Source organism: Hetaerina americana, unplaced genomic scaffold, assembly GCF_022747635.1.
Source record: "Hetaerina americana unplaced genomic scaffold, ioHetAmer1.1.p SCAF_27, whole genome shotgun sequence".
NCBI classification, from domain to species: domain Eukaryota; kingdom Metazoa; phylum Arthropoda; class Insecta; order Odonata; family Calopterygidae; genus Hetaerina; species Hetaerina americana.
This window is the reverse complement of record NW_027286841.1, coordinates 5,394,019-5,417,430: the sequence shown is the minus strand read 5'-3', so window position 1 is coordinate 5,417,430 and position 23,412 is coordinate 5,394,019. Positions and strand designations below refer to the sequence as shown.

General features: G+C 37.5%; 3 protein-coding genes across 6 annotated transcripts in view; 2 read left to right on the top strand and 1 right to left on the bottom strand.

Annotated features, from left to right (window-relative positions):
- Tti1 (Telo2 interacting protein 1) overlaps window positions 1–6,395 on the top strand; it is a 47,584-nt gene extending 41,189 nt beyond the window's left edge. The window contains exons 15-16 of the mRNA XM_071586875.1: window positions 4,434–4,562; window positions 5,952–6,395. Of these exons, the coding sequence (XP_071442976.1) occupies window positions 4,434–4,562; window positions 5,952–6,032 (210 nt within the window). The 3' untranslated portion in view covers window positions 6,033–6,395. The remainder of the gene's footprint in view (window positions 1–4,433; window positions 4,563–5,951) is intronic.
- A 4,556-nt stretch (window positions 6,396–10,951) lies between these two features.
- Rbp1 (RNA-binding protein 1) lies at window positions 10,952–14,473 on the bottom strand. 2 transcript variants are annotated; one of them, XM_071586894.1, is made up of 5 exons: window positions 14,374–14,473; window positions 13,812–14,025; window positions 13,580–13,663; window positions 11,467–11,606; window positions 10,952–11,358 (listed from the first exon to the last, which is right to left on the bottom strand). In XM_071586894.1, exons 2-4 carry the CDS (start codon window positions 14,018–14,020, stop codon window positions 11,516–11,518), a joined length of 384 nt encoding a protein of 127 aa, XP_071442995.1. In that variant the 5' UTR covers window positions 14,021–14,025; window positions 14,374–14,473; the 3' UTR covers window positions 10,952–11,358; window positions 11,467–11,515. The 2 variants fall into 2 exon arrangements, 1 of the variants encoding a protein (XP_071442995.1); XR_011701349.1 differs by lacking the exon at window positions 10,952–11,358 and adding an exon at window positions 12,098–12,853 and having other exon boundaries at window positions 11,496–11,606.
- Window positions 14,474–14,610: 137 nt separating this feature from the next.
- The window catches only part of Sugb (Sugar baby), a 32,888-nt gene continuing 24,086 nt past the window's right edge, over window positions 14,611–23,412 (top strand). For all 3 annotated transcript variants that reach the window (XR_011701348.1, XM_071586876.1, XM_071586877.1), the window contains exons 1-5: window positions 14,611–14,969; window positions 15,326–15,606; window positions 15,709–15,901; window positions 16,683–16,933; window positions 20,845–20,974. Coding sequence is in view for 2 of the 3 variants with exons in the window: in XM_071586876.1 (XP_071442977.1) it covers window positions 14,903–14,969; window positions 15,326–15,606; window positions 15,709–15,901; window positions 16,683–16,933; window positions 20,845–20,974 (922 nt within the window). In the remaining variant the exon portion in view is untranslated. The remainder of the gene's footprint in view (window positions 14,970–15,325; window positions 15,607–15,708; window positions 15,902–16,682; window positions 16,934–20,844; window positions 20,975–23,412) is intronic.

Genomic DNA, 23,412 nt, shown 5'->3' with positions numbered 1-23,412 from the left:
TTTCATACCTTTTGTTATGTGAAGACACCCTGGAAATGTGGCAATAAGGAATTCTGAGGAATAAATCTTGTAATGCAGTAATTTATAAAGATAGGTTATGTTATTAATTTTTTGGCGTTTATGTGAGGAGAGAAGATCTAGTAAAGGCAACATTTCATTAAAAAATAAATATAAAATTAAATTTGAATGCAATTTTGCGCTCAAATTTTCTTTGAACATGCTCAATTGTATGAGTATGGAGTTTGTAGTCTGGTGACCAAACAGTGGAGCAGTATTCACAGAAAATTATTTTAAAAACAAATTCACCTCATTTAAGTGTTGTTTAGTTTTATAGTTTTCAAGCACTGTGGTAGTGTATCATATCCCTATGTTCATGCAGAAAGTACATAGATCAAAAAAATCATTCACTTTAATTGGAACTTGAACCTGGATCTCTCAATTTCCGGCCAAGTGGTTTTTGTTCAGCTGTACTTGACAGCATTGAAAAGGACTCGACTGGAAGTTGAGGAGATTAGCATTTGAGATTCAGTAAATGATTTTAACCGTGAGTATTTTCTGCATTCCAGTGCACATCAGTGGATGACTCCATTAGATCAATAATCATGGAATATGCCACAGTTCATTGAATTCATTACGTATGCATTCTGATGCCCATTTATTTCTTGGTCCCATTGTGATTCATCTAGTGTAAATAACCAAATTATGATGAAGGCTATTCATATCTCTTTTATTGAGACAATGGTCATCCAAATTTGCAGAGAATATATTGATATTTTCTTTAAAAACCATAAGATGGAAATTAAACGTTGTTAAATTAAATGTGGTAACATGCTCCACTTTAATTTGGCGAGTTACTGCTGTATGTGGTTCTATTTCCAAATAAATAAATAAATAAAAATAAATAGATAAACGCTCAGATTGCTGGGAAAGAGGATTTACATGCTTGGATATGGGGTTGGAAAGGGCAAAATATGATATTCTAGCTGTGAACCTAATGGCATGTATTTGAAAGTAGATAGACTTGAGTGGCATGTAGTCGTCATCAATATTCCCGTCCAAAGATTGGTTTGCTACAGCCCTCCATTCATCCCATCCCATAGTGTCAATTCACCCACGTCTTGATAGCTTTATATGCACTTCTTATTTTGTCTGATGTACTTGTCTCTTGTATTCCTTGTTGGATCCGCCCTTCCATTTTTCCTTTTTTTATTGCTGTAACTAAACCACTGTGCCTCAAGGTGTGTCTACATCTACATAAATGCCTAGCAATCCACCAAACAGGTGCGTGGCAGGGGGTGCAAGCACCAGGTGTGATGGGTAACGGGTAAGGGAGAGAAAGGGTGTATAAATGTTTAGAAAAATGGAAAAAAATTATTTGAAAAACCTGAAGAAGAAGTATACAAATACATGCTGGTAGAAAATGTAGTTCCAAACAAGAGTTAAATTCACTCTTTGTAAAAGTTCTTGGGTATTCAAAAAACGGGGAATAAAAATTAACCACAACCATTTATACGGCAGACCTCCACCGTACCAAGACCGGTTCTGCAGGGCTGGAAAGTAGCTAGGGGGAAAGTTCAATTAATTCATGGCCATGAAACTTATGGTCCCCGCCCCTAAAGTCACAGGTAGAGAATGTGATGCCCCACTGTTGGCAGCGGATGGCCTGAGGTGTCCCCTTCGTGGAGAGAGACAAGGAATGGAAGGGGAGCTTGAAAACAACAAAAAAGAGTTGAGAATATTTTAACAGACACTGCATTCATGACATGAGAATCCCATGCAGTCATGCAGAAAGGGATTTGACTATAAAACTCATGAGATAACTGAAGCATAGTGGGATTTTTGCTATCTATAGCCCTACAGTTATTATCCCGTGTTGTCCATGGGAAGGAATCCTTGGGTCTGCTAGTTCTGTTGTATATTTCTCTAATTTTATTTTGATGAATGATGTCCAGTCTATTTATTTCTTCTATGCTGTGGAGTGCTTTCCATTTCGTCCTTTCCTCCTCTGCTCCGCTCTTCCATGCACTGTGTCCTCATTCCTCACTTTGTCTGTCCATTTATAACCTCCAGTACCACGGTCCATAGGCTCCTTCATATTCTTCACGCTGGTTCACTCTCCTCTGGTCCATACCGTGAGTGGCATGTGCCGTAATAAAGTCTTGAACAACTGCTTCCTTGGTTGCCACCTCTGGCACTTTGAACATAGTAGTTGCCTCTTCTCCATGAGCAACTTCTTAACTCGAGCTAAGGTTACAAGTGGTACAAAATCAAGAGCTTAGAACTAAGCTTGTGAGGTTGAATGACCATTATGATAACTCTACTGACTGGAAAGCAACAAAATGCATACCTCCAAAAAATGAAATTATTTGCCTAGAAAAACATTTTCCAAAACTTTTACTGAAATATTTTTATGACAATTGGCCTGTAGTTAAAATTATTAATTGCAGGCTTGACTTTTTGGAAATTATCCATTATGGAAAGAAGAAATTGCAGCTTATTTAATTCCTCTTGATGCTTTAATCTTAAGATATGGGTTTCAATGCATATTATCATTATCAGGTGGCCTGTAGTTACTTAAATCATTCGGACATATTTATTCATATAATATAGAGGCAATTTTAGAATGCCTGAATGCAAAAAAGAAACCATCAAACCTAGAGATTAGTTTTAAATATGAGAAGAGCATTTTTTATTGAATCTTGGGAAAAATGTATGATTTTTTTGTACATATATAGCATCAGGGTATGAAGAGTGTTTTTTGACTGATTGTGGATTTAAGTTTGGGCTCAGTGCATAGAAAAGGGAGAAATGATTATGAAACAATTTCTGGCAAAAAGTGGAAGTACCTGATTAAGATAAATAGGCGAATGTAAAGTTTTTGTTAAAATTACTAACTTTATTATATTATATGTCATATTTGTAGTTATATTTCCATTGATTCCTGATTACCCAATTTCGGAAAGGGTTGCTAATCAATTTTCATTTATATTCATATCATCATCAGTATTTCAATCCTTGGATTGTTTTACTGCAGCCCTCCACTCTACTCTATTTTATGTCAATGCCCTCAATCCCTGATACCTTTCTGTTTTATGTCCTTGTTAATTTGTCGTATGTACGTTTCTCTTGGTCTTCCTCGTAGAATATTCCTTTCTATTATATTCCTAATCAACTCATTGTGCCTCAATGTGTGCCCAATCCATGGTATTTCTTCTTTGCCTTAGAGTTCTCCATGTGGTCCCATCCTCTTCTGTTCTTCTATGTTTACTTCATCGTTCCTTACTTTGTCTGTCCATTCAATATTCAGCATTTTCTTCCAGCACCATGTTTCAAAGACTCTATTCTTCGCTGGTCCACATTTCCAATGCTCCAAGTCTCGGAACCATAGAGCGCCATGCTCCACACGTAAGTCTTGACGAATCGCTTCGTTGTTTCCAGCCTTGGGTCTTTTTAACATGGCAATTGCCTCTCCTTCGTGAATGCGTTCTCAGCTTGGGCTATTCTTCGCTTGATGGCGGTCGAGCTTCTTCCATCCCATGTTATGCTGCTGTTGCCCAGGGAGATGAAGGATTCCACTTCTCTAGTTTCACCCCTCCAATTGTGATATCTGCATTCGGCTTCTCTCTTCCACGCACAAGGATTTTAGTTTTCTTCTTGTTGATGCTCGTATTATACTCCCTTGGTACTTGATCCATAGCACTCAAGAGTTGCTTGCAGGTCCTCTTTCGTGTCCGCCACTGCTGCGATGTCATCTTCAAATCGGAGCATGTTGATTTCTTTTCCATTTACCTCGACTCCTTTAATTCCCAATTCTTGTGTTTCTTTTATTACCTCTTCCACGTTTACGTTGAATATTGCTGGCGAGAGGTTGCATCATTGTCTTACTCCTTTGTTTATTTTGGCTTGTATTTCTCTTCCATTTTTTGTTTGCATTTTTGTAACCCGATGTATTTATATATCCAGATAAAAATTTGATTTGCTTCAATCAAATCCCCTCTCTATGTACGACAACATTGGCCTGGTGGGAGGGCTTGTGCATTCCGATGGCCCCTAGAGCTATACTGACGTGGGAGTAATGATAATTGCTCCGGGTAGGGTCACCCATGCCAGATAGGTCGAAGGGTAGGAGGCAGACGAAAGGTAGTCCACTCTGCGTCTCTTCTTCAGTGGGGCATCTGACCCCAGTGAGGCCGCCATTGAGTGATGGTGTCACGTCAAAAACACTATTGAGGAAGGCAACGGGAAACCACCTCAATTATAATGTACCTTTGATTTCTTCCTATTTGTAAGTTGATATTGTCCAGGTATAATGTTAAAAAAATATGTTTGGTTTGAAAAATGATACCATAATTAGGTCCTTCATTCTATTTAATTATAATTACTGTATTCCCAAAATATTTTCCCATGGCCATTTACTTTGTTTTTAATTTCAGGATGCTTGCATCAACGTTTACAAGCTGGCATGGGCATTGGATCCTAATATTACGTTTTTGAAATTAGCTCACCTGGGAAACTTGCTTCAAGACATGAAACCACCTTCACAAGAATTCAAAGTGTATCAGGTGAGGAGCCTAAGAATTGAATTATTTAATTTTATTTTCTGTATTTATTTTGAGGTAAATGTATTTATTTACTCTTTAACTAGAATTTGGCATGAATGTTTGTCATTGGTCATCACCAACTTGAAAAATCTAACAAGGAGTCAGTGTATAATAGGAGACATAATTAGTCCATTAGATTTTTTATGGAATATAATTTGCATGTAAATATTGTGTGGTAAATTTAAGAATGGATGGATGAACGAGAAAAGCAACAGAGAAGTATTGAGAGAAATTAATGAGGGAAGGAATTTAATGAAAGAGATAGAGAAAAGGAAAATAAATGTGTTGGGCATGTTGTGAGACAAAACAAGTTCCTGGAAAATATTATGAAGGACAAAATAATAGGAAAAAGGGAGAGGAAGGCCAAGGAAGAAATTTAGAGGCGATACAGAAAGTACTATGAGATTAAAAACCTACAATGAACTGAAAAGACTGTCTCTGTAAAACTGCATCATCAGTAATTAAATGTACCTTACGGTGACAATGGAGAAAATGTCATTCACGTAAAGTAGGAAGAAAAGAGGTCTGGTGACACTTTCCAGGGGAATACCTGAAGTAACTGCATTTGCAGTAACTTCAACTATCACTTCTCTTTGAACCCGACCAGTCAAAAAGTCTTTAATCCAACCCAGGATATTTTATTTATGCTATCTATTTCTAGATATGGCACAATTTCCGAAGCTAGATCCTTAAATATACCAGTGGGTATTTCATCAGCCCCGATGGATTTATTAGGCTTAATATTTTTCAGAAAACGTTCTATTCCAAAATATGAGATTCCAATTTTGGGAATCGTTTGGCCTGCCCAATTTGGTAAGCTAGCTATCAAAGATATTCGTCAAGACATCGGAGAAGACTCTTTGAAAGAAGGAATTTAATAAGTTAAGACTTTTCCAAACTACTGGTTTCTGTTTCGCCTTTATTGTTTTGAGTGAATTAACTGTTGACTTGTTTCCCTGCACCTCTTTGATGTATGGCCAAAAGTGCTTTCAGATTCTCTTTCAAATTTTCCATTGGATTGCCTTTGATGTTGCAATGCTTTTCAATTAGCCATTGAGTTAAGATTTTCTGTGTATATTTTTTCAGCCTATATTGAGTGATTTACTGTAGAAAGACTTCAGACATATCCAGGCAATTGTTAAAATAACACACCCGTACGTTAACAATGAATGGTCCCTTTCGTAATCGATGATGCTTTTGAGAAATTTAAGTTGGCTCTTGTATCCTTGATGGTGTGTATAATTGTTTAATTATAAGTAAATGGCATTAATAATTGCTTGCATCAAGTGCTGAAAATTTAAACATTTTAACTGTGTTCATGTAAAAAAAGGAACAATTCTTCTTTTTCAGATACCTCACCAAAAGAACTTCAGTGTGGAATACAGTAAAAATGTGTCCTTGTTGATCTCAATCTTACTGAATGATTCTTGAGTGGAAGGAGGGCTTGTTCCTTGGCAGTTTTGTTGATGCACATTATGTTTCAAAAATAATATTGGAAGTGGCAATTAAATAAAATTCATTTTGCAAGTGGTAAAAGCTATGCATTGTAAATACTGTAAATAATATATTGCTTAATTTCATTGGACCTAGGAAATTGGGTTCATAAATTTTAATGTTTCGTGGCTGGGTTTTCTTAAAGCTTATTTAATCATTGTAGAAATACATTGCTGTAATTATACTGTTTTAACTTGCCTGAATGGAGTGGGATGGCATCCAAGAAACAACACTGTGATAATTGAATCTTTTATTAATTGCCCTTTGGCTTTAAATAAAAAAATAAATAAAACTTGGCTGAATTATGTAATTGTGAAGCAAATTATAAAGTTTGTCAGGATTTGGAACTTCATTAATAAGAGTACCAGCAAGGTGTTGTAGAAATGTCGGGTAATTTTTTCTGTTTACTCTCACCTTTGTAAAATAACTTCCCGTTTGTCGCTATATCCTACTGTTGTTATTAATCAGCCTGCAGTTATTTTTTGCCAGTTTAGTGAATTTTGAGATGGCAATTTCAGATGAGAATATTAAAGGAAAACTGACGATGGGCCCACGTACTATCTCAGAAACCCTGTCTCCTGGGAGATAGGATTTGGAGAATCATAACCAATCATGGAGCCTTAATACATTCCACAGATTCAGGGAGATGTAGTGGAAGTTGCTCATTATGAGAAAAAAACAAGAAGGCACTTTTCCACAGGTTCATTGGTAACGTATCAATTAACAGGGAAAGTGCAAATTTGTTTTATTTTTTTCATAGAGCCTCAATAATATAATCCTGTGCATAAAGATTTCCAAAGTGCACTGACCTGCTGGCATTTCATTGTGATCTCCTTGTGGATGGACTGTTGGGCAACTGACGGAGCGTTCCACCAGACTCATAGCCTTGGTGCCTATGGACATGTCCATCTTTGGTGGATGGATGACCATGTTTGAACTCATTGACCCGATTGTCAAGTCACAGAAGCAGATGTATCATGAACTTCATCCAACTTGGCCCTGATCACTTACTAAGTTAAGTCCCTTCAATGGAAGGTATGGCTAATGACTAATTTTTTCTATTTTTGTCTATAAACAAAATTGTGGATTCTATCAATGGTGAAAATTTTAGCTTAAACTTAAACAGCAGTGTAGTGAGAGATGTGGCTTACTTTAAGCAAACCTATTCTTATACTACTTATGAGTGCCATCTCTTTGATTTTTAAGAAATTATCACAGGACCCACGTAAGTAAACTCTTCTGCCCGTTTTAACTTGGCTTTTTTCTTTCTCAAAAACCTCATAGTGCATAAAGAATAATTACACAACATATTAGTGAACTTGTCACTGCAATTGCAACATGCCTGTTTCTCCCCTTCCTGTGCCCCAACTGATCACCCCCGAGTCATCATTTTCCCTCTTTGTCGATGATCCCAAGAGTCGCTCCTGCAGCGTGTGGAATCTATCTTACTTTTCTGACCCTTCAAATACCCGTGTAGTTGCCTTTCCCTATTTTGGGATGGGAACCAACCCATTTGTCTTCCTGTGAAGTCCTTCCCTCTTCAATTGCTATGAATTAGCCCTTAAAATCTCTTCCCAACACCTTTTTGTAAATCTTGACTGAAATAGTTCTGGCCCCACGGCCTTTTATGATTTCAATTTCCTGAATTCCTTTTTCATCCTTCAAGCAAATTAGCCTACACCCAAGGTATCTTTGCTTTCCAGGTCTTACCTGACTTTATTTCTACCACAATCATCCTTTTTGTTTACTTACCATAACTCCCGAATCTTTTCTCAGGTGATTAATGATTCCCCCATTGTGTATCAACTTTTCATTTCCTGTTTCTTGCGTCTGATGTGTATCAACCTCGCCTGTACTCAGTCAACTCTTCATCACATTGAGTCTTCCGTGTCAGTCTTTTTAGCCTTTGCTATTCTCTCTACTGTATTCCCCGGTTTCATCACTTCTGTAATCTAAGTTTCTCTCCTCATTGAGTGTGAGGCATTCGGCATCACTTTTTGTGACATCCCAACACTTTCCCTCCCCCTAGAAAACTGTGACATGGCTCTTAATCCCTTGCCAAATAAAGTTGTGTGTCATTTAATTTACTTGAGGGATTTACAGCCATGTTCATTGAATGTTTGTCTGCTACCAAGATATTTCTTTGACTTGGATAGTTGAGTAACTAAGACAATTGCATAATGAGTGAGTTACCTAAGTCTGCATTTGAAAACATCATCATTCAATCTAAACAGACCTTTAGCCTGTTCTAACCTATCCAACACCACAATTTTTTTGTATTTGTTCCCTGCAAATCATCTTTTTTTCAACCCGACGGGTGTTGCATATTACGTGCTCCATATGGCCTTCTCAGTATTGTCAAACTCCATTTGAAAGCCTTCTTTGTTCTGCGTTTCCTAACTTCAATTTCTTTGATTCATACATACAATTCAAACCACTGGACTTCCATGGATGACGATACCATTTTCTAATTAGCAACTCTACATGTCACATTTGCAGGGTCATTAAACTTATGGCCTGTTCATACATTTAAACATACAAGGCCTACTTGTGCTACTTTAACCTAACATAAATTAGGCACGTTACAAAGAATAAGAGGCGTGCGGTATGTGTAAGACCCGAGTGATGGCTTCCAATCCCAAAGTTGAAACCATGGTACAAGTGATATTCAATCTCCCTTTGAGGTTGGCAGGCGTAGCACTCCATCAGCTGGGACAACAGGATGGATCTCATGGCAGCCTTCACTCGTACCAGCCCCCTCTCCCCAAAAGATCCCAACCATTACACATGGCAAGAATGATCTTGCTCATGTCACCATGCCACCCTGTCATAATTAGCATTGCTGTACGATTTATCGCTATGTTTGGCTACTCACCACAGAGCGATAGCATTCAAGACTCTCATCCAAATATCCAAGTGTTGTTATTTACAAATTACTGGAACTTAATGGGGAACAAATTGGCAGAAGGAGAAAAAACAGGCTCCCCATGCTGAACGTCAACTGCTGAAAGTAATGCTCAGGGTAACTTTTAACCTCAACACTGACATTCAGGTTTATTACTGTGGATAGACGCACATGGGCAAACAAATCAAACCCCAGATGATTTAATGGCAACAAAATAATTAGTTGTATAAAATATGAAAAGGCAAAATTAATACAGTGTTCCCAAAACAACTTTTTGCTGCAGATAGTACCTAATAGTTATTTTCACAATGAAGGCCTATCTGGCCTCTGTAATGGTAATTTGCCTTCAAATTGAATGTAATTAGGAAAAAAAAGCACTTGCCATAGTTTAAATATTCAACAGAAGGATGCTGTGAATTTTACTGGTCTGCTTTCTCTCGAATGAATGGAAATGTGAGTTTTCCTTTAGCAAATAAATATTGGCCAGATTCCCACACACTGTGACGAAGAATCTAAAGAGATCGTCAAGATGCCTTGGAGGCAACTCGTAATCAAAACCACTATGACTTCAGCAATCAATCCTAAGTAATTTCTCTTGAAACAACTGATCTCGAAACGTTTGTGACATTAGAGGGACCTTATCACTTACATTCCTGAATGTTTGTCCAACCAATTAGTCTCAGTTTTTGGGAAAACTGAACTTCACAATTAACTTAAATTTGAATATAAACCGAAGGTTGCCAGTTAGAAAAAGCGTGCACTCTTTGAATAATTTCAATGTCCTTCAGAGTACAACATTCACAAAATTAAAACGACTCTATTTAAATTAAAGCCTAATTAGGAAATTAGGATGCATCGACTTCCTTAATCACTTTGTATGCACCAGTATGGAAATACTAATTATTTACCATACTACATTATTTTATGAATACCAAATTAGTTCGTAATTGCATTTAAAAAATCGAAAACAATAAATACCAAATGAACCTCTTTAGGGGAAACACACTAACATTATTAAAAATCTTAGAACTTTAAAAAAGATAAAAAATACATAACATCTGATGTATGGGAGAAACCTGCACGAACTATTATCGTGACATTAATAAGAATTGCCCAATGCATAAGAAGTTCAACCACTAACACATTAACGATACCACACCTAATGAAGATGTTGCCGGCTTAATTCAAACCAAGAAAATCATTCACGTCGTGCATATTATGGCTTAAGTTTCACTAAGTGAATAAGTTATTATTATGTGTGCCAAGGCATCACCTCTAAATATTGAAGTCAAGTGACAGCATGACAATTAGCTCTTCTCTATTCTGGTGTTAATATTTCTGTTGCTTATCCTTTTTGAGTATTAGTATGCCCCCCCTGGTGGTTTTCACAATATTTTGATAAAAAGGACCACATTTTCATGGGCTACGGTAATTATCTCGCAGAAATAAATTAGTTGCTGGGAAAACAGCAATTTGAATCGAAGGGGACTCATTACCCATGATTTGTGCGGAAAGATTTTTCCAAATGCTTAATTAATTCATTCATTGCATTCTTCTCCATTAACTAACCACAAACATTTCAAAATAAAGCACAGACTTTCATTTGTTAATCAACGAAATGGTTTAAGGATAAAATTCACACAAATTTGTTGGTCCATTCAGTCATGTTGCCTCATGTGCAAACAAGACTAAAATCATAGAATCCCGAGCACAAGGTCTTTAAACCTTGATAAGAATTATTTCACACCATGCCTTGTGGTTAAATATGAAATTATTACACGCACTTCATGCTTCTGCCGATCATTTTCAAAAATCATTCTGTTTTTAAACACATTCAATCTCAAGGAACATCTTAACATTTCTTATCGTACAAAAATCCCTTTTCTTCAGTCACCACACAACAGAGATTAAAATAACTAGGCTCGGGTATTTACGGGCTGAGAAAGAAAAGTTTCTTAAGTAGACACATTTCTAAATTGCCTATGTTTACTCATTACTGATGAAAAAAGCCGATACAAAGTCTTATGAAAGTAATGTGAGTTACACAAAGAGACATTTACTTTCATAATCAATTATGAATTACAATACTTTTACATTATTTGAGTAGTCAAAGCTTACATAAACTGCGTCATAATTCTACAAGCATGGGCAAACAACCCACAGAAAATAAACACAATTTTAATGGTGCAGATTTCAAATCCACAAATGAAAGATGGAACACTTACAAAGGTTAAGTGTCACAAAGAAGTCTTATATAAAATAAAAATGGACATCAAAGACAGTGTTACACAGAACTGTAGATGCAAACTTGAATGTCTTTCATTTGGGAAAGCTCCTTCAGCTGATATGAAAGCCTTCCTGTAATACACAAAGGAATACATTACAAAAAAACAAGGCCAAACAAATACTTCATTGAACGCCAATGAATCAAGACGACAACCTCCAATCCGTGGCCAAACAACTCACCTTAACAGACTTCATTTTCATTGTCAAGTGCAAAAGTTTCTCCCTCTCTTTATCTCCTGTCTCTGGAATCGGAGCGAGATCGCCGTGAGCGACTCCTAGACCTAGAGCGACTGTGGGATCGACGGCGTGGTGATCTTGACCTACACCAAACATAAAAGCTTAATGAGACTGTAAAAATTACCACAGGGTGCTCAATTTCCACTCAAAAATAATGCAACGAGAAAATATGCTACAATAATAAAGATAAATGCAATCTTGGTCTCCAACAGAAACAATCTTCCTGAAATCTTGAATGGGCCTGAAATAATCTCACATAATTACAGAACTCAAGTGACTGTTACATTGAAAAGGCATATAAAAATTGCATAATTAACAGGAAAAGGGAGGGGAAATGACAAGATAATCTTTTTTCTCCTGTACAGTGAAATTTAAAAAGATATCTTGTGGATGAAACAATGTTCTAAAGAGAACTTGCCGGCATGGCGAAAGTACAATTTTAATTTCAAATTAATTAATAAATGCAAGGGCATCCTGTACAAAAATGCACCTGAAGTTACTATGCAATTAATTTAAGCCAAAAAATATGCTGGCTCTTTACCTAATTACTATGTAAAAACTAAGAGTAGAATACCAGACTCTGCAGTAGTTTTTGTAGAGTCAGCATGCCGGTGATTTGAAGGCAGAAGAGATTGTTGGCAGGGATGAGTGACTGAGCGTTGCTGACGTCCCAGCGGTCGCATGGGATGCACGCCGAGGGTGGTAGAGGGCCGATTGTGGGGTGGTCAGGGCAGAGGGATGGAGGGTTGGTTGGTTGGTCGATGGCAGAGGAGGCTGCTTCGGCCTCATCATCCCCATTATTTCGGAGGGAATTATTCTCACTTTCTCTCTTAGGCAGGGCTAACATTCACGGCAGCAACACTGTTACGTGTGCAAGCCTACTTTGAGCTATCCTTCTATGGCCCACCCTCTTCCCCCCCTTCCCAGCAAACAAACTGTTATCCTTTCCAAGCCCCACCAGCCGTGATCTCTCCTGAAAACTTTTTTTGACAACTTGAGCGGTGGTGTGGAGGGTGGGAAGTGGGAGGGCTGAGACGGTGGTGATTGCAGGCCAGCAGGCGATGCTATTTTGTCGGTGGATGCGCGCGCAGACTCCATCGGGGCCCAAGAGGAGGAGGAGTCGAGACGAGGAGCTTGCTTGCCCTTGCTGCCGGGCCCAGGGCGCACGATACGTGGAAACGTGTGGCAGAAGAGCAGCGGATGCGGAACAACTTGTGGTGATGGTGGTGGAGGTGGTGGTGATGATGGTAGTTTTGGTGGTGGTGGTTTTGGTGGAAGTAGTAGTAGAAGTAGTAGTAGTAGAAGTACATCGGAGGAAGGCCAGATAACCCTGCAAGTGGGTCACATAGCATTGAGAAATTAACTCCACTACACTAGAGCTATCACTTCCTCCTTTACTGAGTACGTCTGACATCAGAAAGAATTGAAGCGCAAATGAAATGCATCATGGTGATCCGACAGTGACAATCAGCAGACATTTTCAGGGTTATTGCTGCTGCACTCTGGCAGTAAAAACAAGCTTAAAGGGACTTAAGAAATCTTCAGAATTAGAATGTAAATGCTGAGATCATGAGTGTAACTTTAGGAGCTTGATTCAATAAAAAATTCGGAATGCTTTGAGGCTACTACAATGTAAGAAAATGAAATGGAAAAGAACAAAAAATTGACAATGGATAAGGCTTAAATCATAGGTTAGCTACGCAATGAAATATTAAGCATGGTTTCAGGTCAAAAATGATTCCAACCATCAACAACCACCTCCTTACAACACCAACCTCCTATTTACCTTATTGGCAGGACAAAGACCTCACTATTAGGTACTGGTAGTCTTTCCCCAATGCCAATCGTTTTCCATAGCTTGTAGATCACTGGCTAACGGGTAACAATGAACACCTGCTACTAGGGTTTTTACAGGGAGATGTTAATGGGCTCAAATTTATATCACTGTACTCTACACATTGGATTGGATTGATTTAGTTGGGGAATCAAGGTCGTTACATCAATATATGATCCAAAAAACAAACTTAATTTGGGAAAGAGAAAAGTAATTGCTAACCTTCTTCCTCCTCCACCGCCACCTCCGCCACGTCTACTTCTCCCAGTAGACATTTCTACTCTTACTCGAGTACCACACATTCGTCTGAAAGAAGATTAACAAGATTTAAAAGATATTTAATCCGTTTTCTCACTAAACTAAACGTCTCCCAATAATATTTCCATTTCAAAATTAGTGGGAATATGTAAACAAAAAACGTCACATATTTCAATGAATCCGTTGCTCAACTTACGTTCCATCAAGTCCTCGAACGGCATCTTCAGCATCCCTGGGATCTTCAAATTCCACAAATGCGAACCCAGGCGGATTACGCGCGACCCATACATTTCTTAATGGACCGTATTTACCAAAAGCAGATTCAATTTCATGTTTCGATGCACTGCTTCCCAAATTTCCAACGTAAACTTTACAGGCTAGATCCCATTCACGATAACGAGACATCTTATCTGTTAAACAATTCAGAGTGTTAATTACACCTATGCATTTGCCGGGGCTGCGGTGCCAAGGCGTTTACACTTTGACAAAATGGCGCCCGTGCACGAAATAGAACGTAGTGCTCTTTCGCCGACAATTAACCCATACAAAGTCAGTAATAACACTTTTTTTCACATTAAACCTACAGAATTAATTAATTGAGGATACTTTCAGAGAAAATTTAGAACTTCGGACAATTATTGGCCCATGGGCTTCTAAACAATGAAAGGATCGTACAAACAAATAGCAGACAAATTCGAAAAACTTTCATGTGCAGAGCATGGACGTTGACTTACTGTTACAAGCAATAAAATAATTACCCAAAATTATTTCTATAAACCTTCCTTAAACAAATGTGACAGATTTGTACGATGCACTGGGCGTCCTTTCCCAACAATGCGATTCAATGAAGTAGATCCAAGATCCGTTGTTATTGGCCCGCGGGTACTTAATGTATCATGCGCTGGGATTGGTTTATCGAGTACTTCAAGTTGGAGAGCCTGTGAATTCTTTTCGAAAAACTGAAGAACGAAAGTTGATTACCGGTGGGAGCCTGATTTTTTACAAGAAGCAATTTCAGCAATATACAATCCGTTAAATGATAACATATATCTTAATTGACGCTCTGAAGCCCTTTTGTGAAAGAATTTTTTGATGTTAACACTTAGTTCTGACCAATGTATTTGAATGAGTAATTGGTCGTGTGAACTTTGAGCCATAATGCAATGAAGAACTAGTCTAGACGATGACCCTGCTGTTTTGACGGTGCCGTTTACAAGTTGATTCGTTCCTTAGTAGCATTTACTGTCTCAATTATTTTATTTGAAGTCAACTACCAAACTGATTAAAATGGTTTTTGAAAATATAAATAAAAACCTCCTTCCCGTGAAAGCTCATTATTTCTTCACGAATGCAGGTTTGATATGCTTTGGCTAACCTATTTCAATGTACATTTGAATCTGGTTTTCTTGAATGAACAGTGCCGTCGGCTTTTACTGACCTATAGTATCAACGTGCCGCAGTTGTTAAGTTAAAAAGTTAATATGTATTAGAAATGTTTTTTTAAAATTTCGATTAGGTCATGATTGTATGCTTGTCTCATTGGTGAAAGATTTTTCAATAATTATATAATAATAAGTATATGGTGTCATAATAAAGTTTTTAGATCATATACTTCAGAGATTCCTTCTCTTAGTTGAATTAGTTTGCAATCTTATGAATGATGTATTATATTTCGTTTGGTCAACATTGCCTATATCTTATTGCAAAAAGGTACTGCACCAGTTGTTCCCTTCCTACCTACTATTGCGAAACAGCTTGGGTTTTCTGCGGGTGAAGTTGGAGGACTCTACACTGCCCTAACGATTGTAGGAAATTTGGCCAAACCTGCATGTGGAGCTTTAGCAGACAGGCTACGTTTGCACAAGATTTTATTTCTAATGGCAATAGCTCTTACCGCATTAGCATTTTTATCCACTAGTTTTATTCCCGAGTCTTCAGAAGCGCCAATGACTAATGTTTCATTGGATTGTGGAACTCAAACCGAGATTAAGGTGAGTGAAGAATGCATTTATCTCTTAATTATTTGCTTTATTAAGTTGTAACTCCTTGTCACAGAAAACTGGTTGATTTATTAAAAATGCCCAATAATGTAGGTATGTGATGAAGAATTGGGGTGTGCGAGAGACCGACTGATAGCTGACGCCGGCAACTATACGATTGAGTGTCGTGTACGTTGCAGTCCCTATAAAGGAAAAGGAAGCTGGCCCCAGTTATGTGACTCGTGGAATATCACCCAGTATTGTTATGAGAGTGAAGTTAATACTTATGCAGCAAACAGCATGGCTAGTAAGTATCTCAAATTATGTAAATATCTTGCAATGCACAGGCTGGCTTTATGAAGAATAAAGTCAGCCTGTGCATATTGAAAAATATAAGAAATGAAACAGTTCCCACTTCATTTATGTCTTGCGTGATATCTGTGTTTCATATAGATTTTATCGCATATCCGAACGAAGGGCGCTGTGGCGGTTAAATACGCAGATTTTTTGCTTCATTTACTACCATTGTGGCTAATTGGCACAATTTGTGTGGGCGTTTTTACTGTGGATTTATTTTTCTCAAATTTCCCTTTCTATGTTCAGAGGGGACATTTCCCCTGCAACTAATTACTAACCTTAAAGCTATTCAATCCATGTTCCCCTCTGCCCCCATATGTCCAGGTTAACTCTTTTTCCTGGCACTAGATCATAGGTTGGATAAATGTGACAATGCTACTGCCATTTTAAAATAATTGCCTGAGAATTAAGTTGACATTCTGATTTCTCAGATTAATGGAGTAATGCCTACATTCCATTTACCATTACTTTTCTTTCTTTCACTTTTATATATTGCATCCTTTTTTTTCAAGGTTATGGCTTTGTATTTGAAATGCATTGCCCAAAAAAATGAGTGCTTCCAAATTAAGTTCATTTCTAATCCCATCACCTTTAACAAAATGCCAATTTACAATGTACCAACTTATGAGTTCAATTCAAAATAATTTTTCTTTCATATTACTAAATTGTCTTTAAATCCTTTCATTAGTAGGAATCTCGTATTCTAATCAGAATGTTTTTATCTACTCCAGGCCAGCCTTCCAGTTCCTCATCCAACACACTTGCAAAAGAGAGGAAAGACTTGATCGATAAACTTGAATTCACCATTAAAGTGCCTTTAGCCCACACGCTGCTGCTTCAATCATGCTTATATTTTCGAGTATCGGAAGCAATCTTCCCGCATGGCATATCAGTAATTCCATACTGCAATGAGCAGTTGAATGCGGAGTGTGGGATGTCATGTGACAATTTGAAGGTCTCTGAAGCCATTGCCGCTGCTCCGGTGAGTGTGTGCAACCAGCCCTATGATTCCTGCTTAGTGTAAATGCCAGGGTGTGGTGCGAACGGGTCCTTAGAAGAAAAAGTTATTTCTCATAATCAGAATCATAGAAGCAGTCCTGGAATGCCTTATTCCTTACAAAAATACATTAGCGTGGAAGCCATAATTTTAAATTAATTATTGAGATTAACTATAAAAAAAATTTTCATGTTGATGACCAAGAGTTCTAGCTCACGATCTAATTAAATGTTCAGGGCTGAGATTAAGACCAGATATTGTAAGTCCTTTTTGAAATACATGAATAGAAGCAATGACATAGGTTACTGTTTAATGCAATGAAAAATGAAAGCCATTAAAAATTTTACACAGTGAAAAAATGAATTAAAAAGTTGATAAAAAGATAAGAATTGTTAAAAAATACTCTCTTATTAAATAAATGGCTGATGTACCGTCAAATCAGCTTATGGCCTATCTGTCAGAACATTATTAAGCTGATGACCAAATGAATGTGAAATATTACAGGCATGTATAGTTAAATAATTAAAAAGTTGTCAAAAAATTAGCCTGAGAGAAATGGAACATAGTGCTTTTGAAAAATTTGGTTGGAGTAAACTGAAGTGCTGAATTCATTAGTAAATATGTTTCAGTAAGAACTAATAATATTTGTTTAGTATTGATCCAAAAACAGCACTTTTTGGACATTGATACACTATTATCATAATAATTAAAAATCTTGTTAAAAGGCCACAGTCAAGACATGGATTGACACCCATTAGAAATAAAAAAAAATGAGTGTACTTTTCTTAGAAATTTCATTTTTACTTGAAAACCTCTACCGTAATCAACTTTTCTACATAATTTTGCACTAGTCACTTTCTGCATCATAGGAACAGTTTTTGAATCCCATTCTCATAGAAATCTGCTGCCTAATTTGATTACCACTGCAATATGTTTGTTTTGACCTCATCATCACCATCTTTGCTTGGCCAGCAACAGGGAAAGCCTAAAAAATGAGAAAATAATTTCCCAAAGAATAGGCTTCAAAGCATAGATCAGTAACTGGGAAAGTAAAATAGATCATAGACTGGGAAAGTACCTTGCTCCTGCGAAGGAAAAATATTGCATTTTCAAGTAGTATCGTCCGATTATAGTGTTAGAAGACATAATTGTGTCTCAGGTTAGTTTTCTTTTAACAATGAAATGCGTAATAAATATTTTATTCTTTTAAAGTGATAATTTTGTTATTATTCCTCACCAATACCAAACTTAGACGTCATTTTTAAGAAAAATGTTCCTCCATGGAGTATTATTCCTGAATATGAAAGTCCGTTAAATCACTTAGGGGAAGTATTGGTGAGTTTGGCATTGCAAACATCATGGACTTGATGGCCTGTCCATCAATTCGATGATCAGCGTAGTTCCACTCAACTGCTACTACCAGGGAAACTGAATTTTTAGGAACAAGTGGTGGAGTATTCGGTAGAAGAAGAAAGTGAAGTGGAAAATGACACTAATGACTACGCTGTTATTTAAAGTTATCAAATTGCTCATTCAGATGATATGTACACAGTTAAAGAAGGAAGTGCTCAAGAGAAAAAAGAGGTTCCTGGAGAAACCAGATCCTCTTCTAGGGGAGGGATTTAATAAATGTTCATCTCAAGTGGCCGAGACAGTCCATGTGGCTCTTCATCATTTTGCTGCAGAAAATCCAGGTTTTGTGTTATTGGGTTGGGAGAAAGAGCCAGTTGTTTGACGTGGATACATATTTTTGATGCCTGCTATGGTGAATTTTATAATTTGGTGCATAAGTATCAAATTTCAATTGATGAGAAATAATTACCAAAGAGAAAGTTGACCAGAACTTCAAAATTTACCAGAATATTTGCAAATTAAAAGCTTTTCTTGGCCTGTTTCCATAACCTGCAGTTTTCCAATCAAACTATGGATTCATGCGTGGCATATTTTGAACCAATTGAACTGAATTATTATTTTTTTAATTGTTTAAGTGATTTCTGTATAGTTTGTGCCAGGACGATGTCTTTCTTTTGTACTCATTTTTCTCCGCTTTGCTTGCCCTTATGACAGAATTCAGCCATGCCAGGGTGATCTGCATGGCTACATTCTGGATGCCTCAGTGATAACTCCTAATAGTGTTAATATTTAGATGCTACAAGTTGCATTCATGGAATGTTTATTCACCTTATGTAATTGAGGGTGATACTGCTTCAAAAAGTTCATCCCCTGCGGAAGCCAGTTGAGCATGTTCAGAGGAGGATTTATTTGATTGGTGCAATTAATAGTTATTTTTCAACTTCTACATGTATGCAGGAGGATAGGCTGTTGGAATGATACTATAAGAGGAAGTTAGGAAGGTCTTGAAGCCGAAATAGTGCTGCAATTTTCAGAGTTGCTCTTCAGATCCAATAAAAACATTACCGCTGATAATTGGTTCATGCCCATTTGAGTAAGGAGAAAAATTCTAAACTTAAGGTCTGACACATGTCAGAACTGATAAAAAAAATATGAGGGTGATTTCCATTGAATTCATGTCATGTAAAACAAGAGCAGTGAGCTTGTCACTCCATGGATGTATATCAGTCATCACTTTAATTTCTTACGTCATCAAGAGAGACAAAGGTCTTTGGTTTCCTCTTTGTATAACTTGCAAAACAACAAGCCGTAAGACCAAAAAATCTTAAATGATCATGTCTGCAACAGCAGCTAGCAAGGTTGTAGGTAAACCGAACAAAATAATTAGTATGTAGGTACTGTAATGGTTGGAGAACTAAGAGGTGACAAATGAAACTCTTTTCTGGGATTTGGGACCCTCATTTGTCAGCTCATATTTTAGATCATTGACATCCAGAAAAAAATGAATTGAAGGGAATGAAATTAATGAAGGATATGGCAGTAGAGTTTGACTGTTTTCCCAGTCAATTGGTGTTAAATTGTGTGCCAAACCCCAGAATCCCAAGAAATACACAGGGCAGCATTGTGCAGATTCTTTGTGTTCAATGATGAGGTAACAGGTTCAATGATGTAACTGTAAATAAGAGATATACCCTGAAAATTTATCCATCATACAATGGATCAAAAAACCTTTTTGTGCTATAAATGTTTGTAACCACTTTTTTGGAGTACATAAGAAAAATAAGCAAATTCTGTGCAACCAAAGAAGGTTAAAGATATTTAAAAAATATATGACCAAAATTGATGTTGCAATTTTCAACAAAAAGTGAAATAACAAAGATTTATTGACAATCATGTATGGTATTTTGCATTCTTTTATAAATCTTTAGGGTTTTTATTGAAAAGATGTTCACGTGAAAGGTAGTATACTAAAGTGGGGTCATTGGTATATTGGGGAAAAATGTTGTTGCATTCACTTTGCAATGACTCTCTGGTTCCTCCTTATCAACATGATCTGACTTTCGTTTTGGACTCATTTTCCCTAAATTCCGCTCTCTTTGTTGCCGTGCTGAAGCTTCCCAGGGTCACCTGTAGGCCATCTGTTGGGAGAACAAAGACAAAATGTTCACTCTGAATCATCCTCTTGATAAAGCTTTAGAAAAAATCTGGATATTTACTTTTAAATATAATTAACCTGTCCTAGTGAAATGGATGTTGCATAAAGATGTGTGTGTACGCACTCTCCAATTTCTAAGTTCTGTTTTCTCTTTGTTATATGGTTGGATAATCCTATCTTAAAGTACAAATTAAGTTCCCTGCCATTTTCTACTACTTCTTTCTCCTTGAATTTTCAATATCCCTCTTCTAAACATATGTGCGGACATAAAGGAATGTCATCGACTCTGAATGTTAGGGAGGATGTGTTTATATCAGGCAATGGGGAGGGATGATAGGGGAGGAGGAGGTATGTGCATTTCCCAGCTGATGAATGCTTTGTGTTCCAGGTTTATGCAGATGGTGATAAAGTAGGGCTAAGCTTCCTGTTCTGGATCTTTGGTGCTCTGGTCCTCGCTGCCTGGGTTGGGATGGCAGTGACTGTCAGCATTGGGGATGCGATTTGCTTTGAAGTTCTCGGTATGGCCTGTAGCAAGTTATTAACCACTAAGGGAGGTGATGAATTGAATCAACTATCCAAGAGAATTTGGGAGGTCACAGTTTACATAATTGGTGATAAATTGGGAACAGCAAAAAATTATTGGCCTTCTATACTTGGTTTCCTTGAATCACACCGAAAATTGAATATATTTAATTAATGGGCTGTTATTGGGTGCACTGATTATTAACCAATTTTCAGGTTGAGATGCTAGACTAAAAAGTAATTTTTTAATTCTTGAAAATTATTGGAATCTTTTAAGTTAAATTTAAACTTTTTCAAAATTTAATCATAAAGCTAGTTATATTATGTGTGTGTGTACATTTTTCTGGAAATGGGTTGGATTTAGGGAATTAAGGAAGGACTTTGATGGGAATGAGATTTATGAAGACTAATGCCAGGTTATTTTATCTGTTGATCATCCATTTTGTCCTGTGATATTACCAGCGTAAAAATAATTATGCTTTTTTGTTAAGTCAACTGAAACTAAAACCAAAAACACTATTTGGAAGGAATCACGTGATTAAAAATGGGATGACAAATTTGCTTTGCTTTAACATTTGGACCACTTTTGTGCTCTTGGCGAGGTTCATTTAAATCTAGGGTGATGGATCTGAGCTGTTCTAGGTAAGAATTGAGGTCCTTGGGGACGAAAGGGTGTTCAGTGATAAGTACTCAGTATGGTGGTTACAGATTGGGAACAATTGCTGAGATAGATATGTTTTCCAGGTCCACCTGGAATTTTTGTTTAGCTCAGGGATAAGGCCCACTGACAGTCTGGAAATTGTTGAGAATCGGCATTAATGCATCTCTTGAAGATGCATCTCGCAATGGACCTGTCTTGCTAATGTAAAAGTCTGGAACTAATCAAAGGAATCGTGACCTATCAGTCGGCAATATATGTGCTACCTAGAATCTTGACTTATGTCAGTCAGCATGGTGGGTTCTGTGTGCTCTAGGGCTAATTTTAGCACTCTTTAGGAAACTCGCGTTTTGGGAGGAAGCTTCCATTTCATCTGCTTCCACTCATCAAGTGGTTGGCAGAGGTATGTTGTGGTTGGAGGTTAAAGAACAAAGAGAATGTTCAACTTCTCACGAGTCCCGTTTACAATGATGGAAATATGGCTGGAAAGATTGCCTTTGATTTAAACCTTTGTTCCATTAAAAGTTAAAATTAGCCACCATCAAAATATTTTGGAAGTAAAGTATTACAAATACCTCTGGGAACACCGTGAGCCCTGCTGCAAAGGCATCTCGTGTCTTCCCACTCACTCTGCCAGATCTGGTCAAGGGGAGTCCATTTACAGGAGCCACACTCTGTTGAGGAGCTTTCTTGTCTACATCCGACCATGCAAGCCGCCGCTGCGCTGTGTGTTAGGTCACCAGACGTCACTGCTGAAGTGACCAATGTGCTTTACCATGCTGAACTTTTATTAGTTGATGGATTGTGATGTTTCAACCTTCAAATACTTGATAAACAAACAGAAGCATGGTGCTCCTCTGTGGTGCTTGTTGAAAGTGGAGCTGTCATGTTAAACTATAACTGCACCATACTGTTGCATTGCTGCTAACGGTGGGAATTCCTTCAAACCATGGCCATAATTACTGCTAACTTACACCATGGTAGATGGTGCTTTTAAATTATGGCGCAGTTGTAAAGTTTTTACTTGACACGCCCTTGTAGAAAGCAGTTGGTCATTCAAACAAACAAGCGAGTGATCTCATAGATCCTCATAGACGAGTAACAGTGGAGATGACAATAAGAAAACGTCTCCATTCTTTTCTTGGCACTCTGTGTGGGTTAGAATCTACCAATAGATAATATGCATCTCTGATGGCAAAGAACACCAAATGATGAACTAATGATTACCCTATTTTACTTAAGTTTAGCGATTCACCTCTTATTCTCCTCAGTTGTCCTTCAGTTCAGTGCTAGGATTACTTCATTTATTTTATTGCATCTTCCTTGATTGATTTTATATTGGTGTTCATATTCTATTTGTGTGGGTCACGATAGTCCAGTGGGTAGAGCGTTGGACTGCTGACCGGAGGGTCCCGGGTTTGATTCCCGGGCAAGGCACTCGGGCACCTGCAGCTCCACCCAAGCTAAAGTGATTTTTTGGGTACCAGGTCTTCCTGGGAAACCATAACCGGCTCAGGAAAAGGAACTAGCCCCCCTACCCTGATGTGTGAATTTCTCATGCCGAATAGGGTTTGGTACTGAGTGAACTCTACCATCACCTACGAAACCGACCTTCGGGTTGATTACTGCGTTTTTTCTATTTGTAATTATAATCTTGTGAGATATTATTTGTCAAGCATAAAAATACAGTTTTTGAATTTCTTAGTCCCATGACCTAAGTTAATGGTAAATCTCCAGTGTAAATTTTTTCTGTTGTCTCTAATGTAATTTTATGGA

Bases quoted from the DNA above. Each gene is read 5' to 3' on its own strand.
- Rbp1 (XM_071586894.1), bottom strand. From the start codon at position 14,020: ATGTCTCGTTATCGTGAATGGGATCTAGCCTGTAAAGTTTACGTTGGA. The intron at 13,664-13,811 runs GTAAGTTGAGCA...ATCTTCTTTCAG, and splicing joins GTTCGAGGACTTGATGGAAC to ACGAATGTGTGGTACTCGAG. The intron at 11,607-13,579 runs GTTAGCAATTAC...TGTTTGGTGTAG, and splicing joins GGCGGTGGAGGAGGAAGAAG to GTCAAGATCACCACGCCGTC.